This window comes from Arvicola amphibius, chromosome 17 (assembly GCF_903992535.2).
Source record: "Arvicola amphibius chromosome 17, mArvAmp1.2, whole genome shotgun sequence".
NCBI lineage: Eukaryota > Metazoa > Chordata > Mammalia > Rodentia > Cricetidae > Arvicola > Arvicola amphibius.
In genome coordinates this window covers 32,807,587-32,816,662 of record NC_052063.2, presented here as the reverse complement: position 1 = coordinate 32,816,662, position 9,076 = coordinate 32,807,587, and the positions used below count along the sequence as shown (strand labels likewise).

Genomic DNA, 9,076 nt, shown 5'->3' with positions numbered 1-9,076 from the left:
CCTGCCTCTGCCTCCCATGTGCTGGAGTCAAAGACATGCACCACCACTGCCTGGGAAAAAAGCAAAGAGAACAAAACAAAACAAAAACCTTAAAAATTAGTCAATGAGGCCAGGTATGGTGGTCCATCAGGTGGCACACACCTTTAATGCTAGCATTTGAAAGAGAGAGGCAGGTGGATCTCTGAGTTTGAGGCCAGCCTGGTCTACAGAGTGAGTTCTAGGACAGCCAGGGATGCACAGAGAAACCCTGTCTCCGGAGGAAGTAAAAACAAAGAGCCTGGCTATCCTTCCAGAGGACCTGAGTTCAGTTCCCAGCACGCACATGACAGCTCGCAGCCACCTGAAACCCCAGACCCAGGGTATTCAACACCCTCTTCTCGACTCCTCAAGCACCAGACATTTGTATGGTGCACAGACAGACACACAGACAAAACACTCAGAGAATACAAGAATGCAATTAATAGAACCCCACAATAAACCTGGGAACCCGCCCAAAAGGCTGATGCAGAGGCTCATACCCCCAAAATGTGTCCTAGATAGGATTGAAGGTGATGTGAACCCCTCTTTCTCTTAGCCCCTTTCTCTTTCCCTCTCATTTGTTCTTACAGTTTTTCTGTCTGTCTGTCTGTCTGCCTGTCTGCACAGGAAACACAATGGTTTAAGTCTGAGGCAATTGGTCATAGAAACAACGAGGCCTGTGCAAACTTAATAAAGGTCACAAGTCATAACCTTTCCTTAGTCATTCTCCCTCGTTCTTTCTCCAGTGTTCCTCTCAGTCTTTCCGTGTCTAGCTCAGGACTCCCACCAGCACCCAGGACCAACTCTTTCTGCCCCTGAAACTTCAGGTGACCTCCACAAGGTATCTAAAGGAAAAAAAATTACCGAGCTCGGTCATCTTTTCTGATTTCCTGCCTTGCCAGCCACGTAGGTCTACTGACCACATCCTCTCTCACCTTATTTATATACACTTCCTCATCAGACACATCACGCAGGAGGTCTCAGCCCCCAAACCTGTGCTGATCTCTCCCACACAGGGCTTCTCTCTAGTCTACTCCTTCCTTGTCTCTCCAAGGCTCCTGTCCTCACTCATCCAAGGCACACGCGCGCGCGCACACACACACACACACACACATACACACACACACACTCACACACATCTCTCAGAGCCATGTCCCTCTGTGTGGAGGCACCCACTCCTATTTCCTTCTGGAACTTCAACTCTCCTTTTTCCCATAGGTGACAGTGCTGACCACAATGCTCTCAGGCCGGTGGTGGCCAAGTATCTGGGGAAATCTAGGAGTGAGTCTACAAAGCCCTTCTCAGGGACCCCAGCTCTGCGTCCTCTATCCCTTCACTTATACCGGGGCCGATGGCCGGGAGGTGTCTCTGGCTGAAGGTGACAGGTTCCAACTGCTTCGAAAGACCAACTCAGACTGGTGGTTGGCAAGGCGCCTAGGGGTTTCCTCCTGCTCCAGGCCCATCTTTGTTCCAGCTGCGTATATGACCGAGGAATCATTCTCCTGCCCCAGACCAGCAGACTCTACCCACAATGCATCCCTCTGGAGTCCTGGTAAGTAAACTCCAAGCTTTCCCCTTTTCCCTTCCTGCCTCCCTGGCTTGAGAGAGTTACCGAGTGGGTTTGCCCCTTGCTTCTGGTGACCCCTCTGTCTCACTTCCCTTTGATAAGACTCGCTGTTCTCACATCCACCATGGTGGTATCACCCTTTATCCCTCCTAGCTCTAAGCTGGTTAGGTCTCAAGTCATTTCCGGCAGCTTTCCTCCGTATTCCTTGACAACTCAGCCGAGGCCCTATCTGTCATCACCTGCCACTCCTCCACGTCTCTCCTTCCAGGGACAAAGATGTTTCATGGCTCCCTGGAGGAACTCTACCTGTCTCAGGAACCCCAGGTTACTTCTGAGCAACCTCCTCCCTGTTCCCGCAAAATGTGCAGAAGTGTCAGCATGGCCTATTTGAAACCCTGCTTCCTGAAACCCCTCAGGGAAGGGCCAAGAGAAAGATCTCTCTCCCAGGAAGGCTCCATGACAGAGGCCAGTACCGACAGGGTAAGTCGCAGATCTTCATCAGAGCATGGTCCGTGGTCAGTTACACTACCATGAGGCCCTGTTTTGGGCAAGAGGTAAAGGAGACAGACATTGTCCTCCCTTAAAGGACTGAGGGTGGGAGAGGCATTAAATCAGCCTGATAAATAAAATAAAGAAGATGCTGAGGTGGTCGGAAAAGACCCTGCACGTGGAGAAAGAGAGGCTGCAAGCAAAGCAGGGGTGAAGAAGGACAGCAAAAGACACAGGCCCTGAGGGGATGTGAGTCCAGCCCAGCAGCAGGAGGCCAACAGACTGCTTTTCCTCTGCTTCTGACTCGTAGCCCAGGGCAAGGTTTGTCCTCTGTCCTGTCTTCAAGTTGGGCTACCAGCAAGTTCCTTCTAAAGTTATAGCTCTCTTGTCCATCCCCTCCCCCTCCTTCTCTTTTTGTTGTATTTTGAGCCAGGGTCTTACTCTGTAGTAGGCCCAGATGAGCTGGACTCTTTAGGTAGGCCAAATTGAACTCCAACTCCTATAATCCTCCTGCCTCAGCCTCCCAAATGCTAGGATTACAAACCAGCCTGGCTCCCTCCCTCTTTGTCTGCTGTGGATAAGCCCTTTCTCTCACCCTCCCCTGGCGTGGCCCCTCACCTCTTGCTGTTATTTCTTCTGAATGGTGTGAGGAGGGGGCACTTTCTCTTCCCCACCCCACCCCCCAAAAAAGCCTGTTCCCCTTTCCTGCAGCCCTGGGGCGGGGTTGCGTGGGGGAGGAGGGAAGTTGGCAACAGGAAGTGCGGAGAAGAGCAAAGAAGGTTGTGAGGGGAGAATTTTTAAAAAAACAGCCAGGGACTGGGGTTTCTAGCCCTGTACCAGGCTCACCCTGGCCCGGAGCCGAAGGTGAGTAAATGGGAGAGCGATTGGGAGGGACGGGGCAGCACCCACCTCCTCTTCCCCACTTCCCTGACAGGCAAGATCCCAGCCCCTCCTGTCAGAGCTGCCTGTGTCTTGTAATCTGGTTGGCCTTCTCTGACGTCCAGGGTCTCTGTTCCGAAGAACTTGGATCTCCCATCCCCCCCCCCGTCCCCGCCCCCAAGGCTAGATGCCTGGGAGCAGCTCCGGCAGGACGGAGGGACGCTGGAATTCTTTGGAGAAAGGCTGGGTCTCTTCCTTCAGCTATCAGAGCATTGAGACACGGACCCCAAGGGATTAGAATTGCCCCGGGAGTCTTATGCTGGGGAAGTAAAAGGCTGGGGTCCTGATACCAGCCAGAGAAGGAACTTGTCTCCCAGGAGGACAGGTCACACTTTTCTCACATCCGAGAACGGAGCTGAGACAAAGATAGGCAAGGACCACACTGCTTAGTAACAATTACCTCTTCCCCTGTCCCACCCCACCCCTGTGCCCAAGACAAGGTTTCTCTGTGTAGCTCTGACTGTCCTGGGACTCACTCTAGACCAGGCTGGCCTCAAACTCACAGAGATCCACCTGCCTTTGACTCCCAGGTTGGAATTAAAGGTGTGCACCCCCATGCCTGGCTTTATAATTATCTCTTGTCCTCTATTAAAACCTAAGCCTCATGTTAGACCCCAAAAACAGTATTGGAGATAATCAAATGTATTTATATGAGTGATCCACTTCTCAGTAAATAAATAAAAAGTTGTATGTGTATGGGTCTTTTGCCAGCATGTATGCCTGTGTACCACCATGCATGCAGTAACCACAGAGACCAGAAGAGGGCGTCAGACCTCCTGGAACTGGACCAGCTGCACTCCCCCTTCCTGCCCCTCCAGAAGGCAGTCAGTGCTCTTAACCACTGAGCCATCTCTCTAGCCCCAAATAAATTATTCTCTGCCCTTTAGCATTGTCGCTTTGATTGATTACTGGGGACAAGTGGCAGAGCTTAGATTGTTAGAGCTGCCAGGACACGGGCTTCGACCGTAACTAACAACCCGTGTGTAACTTAGATCCCACTAAAACGCCTCTCCTGTGCCATGCCACAGTCATGTTCAAGATACCTTTCCTCCTCCGCGTCCCGTTGTCCCTTCAAAACTCCTCTTCCCCATTTCTCTCCGGGGCTCTCAGGTCAGAAGAAAGAAAACACTAATGAGAAGTGCTGAACTGTTGAGGTACCATCTGGATGTTGCTTTGTCTCCCCCTAAACCCAGAAACCTGGCTCCATGGAGCAGACAGAGACTCTGATTAGGAACAGTGGGGCCTCGCAACCTCAGGAATGGCTTGATGGACAGGTGAGAACACCCCATTGTCTCAGCATTCAAGATTAACTTTTTATGACTCTCCCCTTAGGCAAGGTGTTCTCCATTACCACTGTAACATTGCCCTCTCCCACAGCCACACCCCTCTTCCTCCTGCAACCTGGGACCACCAGGTTGAATGTCCTCTTTCAATTCCCCATCCTCAGGGTTTACCAAGCCTCAGCCGGAGCAGGAGCAGTCCCTGGGGAGACCCATCAGACCAGCCAGCAGCCCTGAATTCCAGTCCCACTCTGCCACAGCTGGATGACCCCCATGTGAGTCTTTCCTGTCTCTGAACGCCCAGAACCTCTCTGCACCGCCACCCTGTCTTCTGCTCCTTGAAAATAACATTTTTCTTTCTGGGTGTTTGCTCTTCTCCAGTCTCCCCTATCCCCAAACTTTAACAGGCCTCACCCCTTAGAGAGAACCCTTGAGGGCTGTGAGTGGCACAGGGTGGCTTACAAGCAATACCCCATGCCTTTCCCAGGAGGAGAAGTCAGGCCTGATCAACATGACCAAGATTGCTCAAGGAGGGCGTAAACTCAGGTGAGGACCCAGAATATGTCAGGGGCCTAGGCTATTGGGTTTCACAGGGTAGAAAGCAATGGTGATGGTGCCCGGGGAGGGGAGGAGGGACGCAGGCACTCCAGGTGAAACTCTAAAATGACCTTTTAACTACTTCTACTCCTCCCTTCCCCCACAGGAAGAACTGGGGCCCGGCTTGGGTGGTGTTAACTGGTAACAGCCTTGTGTTCTACCGAGAGCGGCCGCCGCAGTCTGCGCCGTCCCAAGGCTGGGTGAGCATCGGCCAGGGGGAGCAGCAAGGGTTTGGGGGTTACTGGTTTGCGCCTCGGGTCAACAGATGGGGGCGGCAAGGAAGGAAATGGAGGAGAAGGTAAAGGATGGCGGAAGCAGCTCACCACCACCACCCCAAAGGGAAGCGGTGAGGAAACAGACTCAGCCTCAGTTTCTCCCGTCATCGCCAGGCGCCGGCTGGAAGCCGGCCGGAAAGCAGTGTGGACCTGCGCGGGGCGGCCCTGGCTAACGGGCGCCACCTGTCCAGCCGCCGCAATGTCCTGCACGTGAGTGCCGTCTTTGGGGGACGGAGTGGACGGGGTGACCGGAGGACGCTTGACCTCGCGTTCTAGGCTCTCATTGCTTACGCGAGCTTTTCCCCGCCCGACCCCCAGATCCGGACGGTCCCCGGCCATGAGTTCCTGCTGCAGTCGGACGAGGAGCCAGAGCTGCGAGCCTGGCATCGCGCGCTGCGGGCGGTCATCGAGCGGCTGGTTAGAAGGGTGCAGAACCCCGAAGGCACCCGGGAGGGTAGACCCAGAAAGGGGAGGGACAAAGAGAAGGACTGTGGGAACCAGGCGGTCTCGGGTGGTGTCCTGACCTGGAGTCAGGCTGGAATGTGGGGGTGCCGATGCTCTCCCTTCCATCCTCCCACCCTGGCTGCCCCGGTCTAGGATCGGGAGAACCCCTTAGAGCTGCGTCTGTCTGGCTCGGGACCCGCAGAGCTGGCGGAGCTGAGCGCTGGTGAGGATGACGAGTTGGAGTCAGAGCCGGTGTCCAAGCCACTGCTAAGGCTTAGCAGCCGCAGGATTTCCAGTACGAAGTGGGACCGAGCTGGCCGGGCTGGGTTGCAGGGAAGCGTCCTCCGCTGGAGCTCACGCTCCTTGGTTTGGCAGGTCGGTGTGCCGAGGGCACTGAGCAGAAAAACCGCGTGCGGAACAAGTTAAAGCGGCTGATCGCCAAGAGACCAACCTTGCAGAGCCTTCAGGAGCGGGGCCTGTTCCGAGGTAGGCTGGGCTGGACCAGTGGGGCACTGCTCCTCTTGGTGCCAGCTTTACTAGTGTTTCTGTTTTGTGTAGGTTTCGGTTTTCAGATTTTATTGTTGTTGAAATATACTCTCAGTATTTATCCCCGGGTTTTCTTCAAATTTGGGCAATCCTCCTGCCTCAGCCTCCTAAGTGTCTGGGATTACAGGTGAGAGGCACCATGCTGGGTAGTGGTTGGTGCCTTTAAGCCCAGCACTCAGGTGGATCTCTGAGTTCCAGGACATCCAGGCTATATTCTTAGCATTAATGAAAACTCTAGTGAGGCTCAAAGCAGAGCTTCCAGACCCAGGTTAGAGTCTACTGACACTCCTGCTTTCCCCCTACTCCTCATTATTTGAGGAGCAGAGACAGGGCATCCTTGCCCCCACGTGGCAGCAGGCCCAGTCTTACATGGATAATGAGGACCTTTACTGATCCACCCCCCTCCTCTGCAGACCAAGTGTTCGGTTGCCAGTTGGAATCGCTGTGCCAAAGGGAAGGGGACACCGTGCCCAGCTTTGTCCGGCTCTGTGTTGAGGCTGTGGATAAAAAAGGTTGTGTTTCCCAAACTCCAAAAACCTCCCCTTTCAAGCCCTAGGACCCGGTCGCCCCATCTCTGCCTTCCTCCTGACTCCTTTCTCCCTCGGGTCCCTCACATACACACTTTTCGAGTTCCCATCTTCTCATCCCTCATCTCCTAGGTCTAGATGTGGACGGCATTTACCGGGTGAGCGGGAACCTGGCAGTGGTCCAGAAACTGCGCTTCCTGGTAGACAGAGGTGAGAGGACCTGGCAGGAAGTAATGAACCAAGAGCGGTTTTGAGGGAGGGAGTTGGAACTGCATGTCTCAGCTGCTGGTGTCTTCTCGTGCTTGTTACAGAACGAGCAGTCACCTCTGATGGAAGATACATGTTTCCAGAACAGCCGGGACAAGGTACTTACACCTCAGACTCTCAAATAGCTAACCAATGCCCTCTTTGTACCCCACGGAATCCCGCCATGTCCCACCCTGACAAAGGCTGTCCCCGTTGTTGCCATGCCCTACTATGGGCCACCGCCACATTCTTGTTTCCTGTTTTGATTAGATTTCCCCCCAAATTCCTGATCTTTGAATCCGGAACCCAAGGAACTTCTTTTTCCTTCTAGAAGGCAAATTAGATTTAGACAGTGCGGAATGGGATGACATTCACGTGATCACTGGGGCCTTGAAGCTTTTTCTACGGGAGCTGCCACAGCCTCTGATGCCTCCACCGTTGCTGCCTCATTTTCGTGATGCCCTCGGTAAGGGTTAAGAGCTTCGGGTGATCCTCCTGACACGGGAGGACTTGTGCAGTAAAGACTAGAACAGAGGGTCCCTTCCGTCTTCATCTGCGGGGATGGGAAATAATCGCATGCCGACTCTAGCTGTTCTAGAGATGGGGGAATATGTGTGTGAATGTTTAGAGGACCGAGCTGGGAAGAATTCTGAAAGTCGCAGGTGAGCTACGGGAAAGAGTGGAGGCCTACAGCTCAGCAGTAAGTTGTGTGCTTATCATATGCAAGGGTTGAATCTCTTGTGCCGAAGTGCAGAGGGGAGAGCACGAGACAGATGATACCGTTCACAAACAAGGGAAAGAGTGCATTTACACACCCTGTCATATCACTCTCCCTAGCCTCTGTCTCTTGTCCCTCCCATCGCTCTCTCTAGAACTTTCTGAGCCAGATCAGTGTCTCTCTGAAATAAGAAAAATTAGTGGACTTGTTGCCGAAGCCCAACCGTGACACACTGCCAGTACATCCTGGAGCATTTATGCAGGTCAGGAAGGACTCAACAGCTGTTCATGACGGGGAGGGATGGAGTGGGTGTTCCTCAGGGACTGGGCCGGGGAGCAACGAAGATGGGGTGTTCCTCAGGGACTGGCCGCGGGAGCATGGAGATGGGGGTCTTCCTCGGGGACTAGCCGGGGAACACAGAGATGGGGGTCTTCCTCAGGAACTGTCTGGGGATCACGGAGAGAGGAGTGTTCCTCAGGGACTAACCAGGGAGCACGGAGATGGGCGTGTTGCTCAGGGACTGGCCTGGGAGCATTGACATGTCCTAGCCTTTGGCTAGCTCAGCATCAAATGAGCACCCAATAAAACCAGGGATGCTGTGAGAGAGATTAAGAAATTCTGTCCCTTCCTTGACTTTAGTCTTGCCCTAGAGCAGGGTGACTTGTTTAGCTGAGCTGCATTTGAGCACATCTGACTACAACCTCCCATGTTGTGAGCTTAAAGAACTTTGGGGTGTTCCCTGGAGCTGAGAACTAAGCAGTTCTACCCAACTCGTGCTTCCAAATCGTAACCTGAAGGTTTCTCCACTGGCCAATCTCTGTTCCTTCAGAGATGGTTCCTTCAGCCAGCACGTGGAGGGATCCCAGCGTGATCTCTGCTCTGCTCATACCTACCTGATGGGGCTATACTGGTTTGTTGGGTACCTGTCGCCTACCTCCCCTGTCCTTGGCTTTGTCCTCAGGGTCATCGCACACTCAGATAAGAACCGAATGACTGCCCACAACCTGGGAATTGTGTTTGGACCAACACTCTTCCGCCCTGAGCAGGAGACCTCTGACATGACAGCCCACGTGTTCTACCCTGGGCAGTTGATCCAGCTGATGCTCAACAACTTTGCGAGCATCTTCACCTGACTCAGGCAGGGAGAAGGAAGATATCGCCATTTGTCAGCTGGTCTTCAGAGAGATGACATCCCGGAAGCTCTCTCCCGGAGGCCGCTCTTCCACTGAGCTGTTAGATGTGGGAGAAGAGGAAGGTGTGTGAGCCCCACTTCCAGTCTCCCCAAGATGACACATGGGGCTCTTACTCTCAGCCTTCCTTTATTTCAGGAAACCTGTCCGTTATTAAAGTGTTTTCCTGGAACACACATAGACTAAATAACAGCCCCCAGCCCAGTTTCTGCCACCCCTGGGCACCTCACGCAGCCATCT

At 53.5% G+C, this 9,076-nt stretch overlaps 1 protein-coding gene across 1 annotated transcript; it reads left to right on the top strand.

Moving 5' to 3' along the window:
* The first annotated feature begins 1,020 nt into the window (after window positions 1-1,020).
* Arhgap9 (Rho GTPase activating protein 9) lies at window positions 1,021-9,008 on the top strand. Its single transcript, XM_038314461.1, is given in 18 exon segments — window positions 1,021-1,570; window positions 1,854-2,065; window positions 4,207-4,287; window positions 4,461-4,568; window positions 4,781-4,839; window positions 4,997-5,090; window positions 5,280-5,375; window positions 5,484-5,582; window positions 5,763-5,904; window positions 5,985-6,095; window positions 6,569-6,667; window positions 6,815-6,892; window positions 6,994-7,047; window positions 7,260-7,394; window positions 7,801-7,835; window positions 7,837-7,881; window positions 7,883-7,908; window positions 8,608-9,008. Coding segments are annotated over 18 exon segments (1,962 nt in total). The 5' UTR covers window positions 1,021-1,254; the 3' UTR covers window positions 8,780-9,008.
* The last annotated feature ends 68 nt before the right edge of the window (window positions 9,009-9,076 follow it).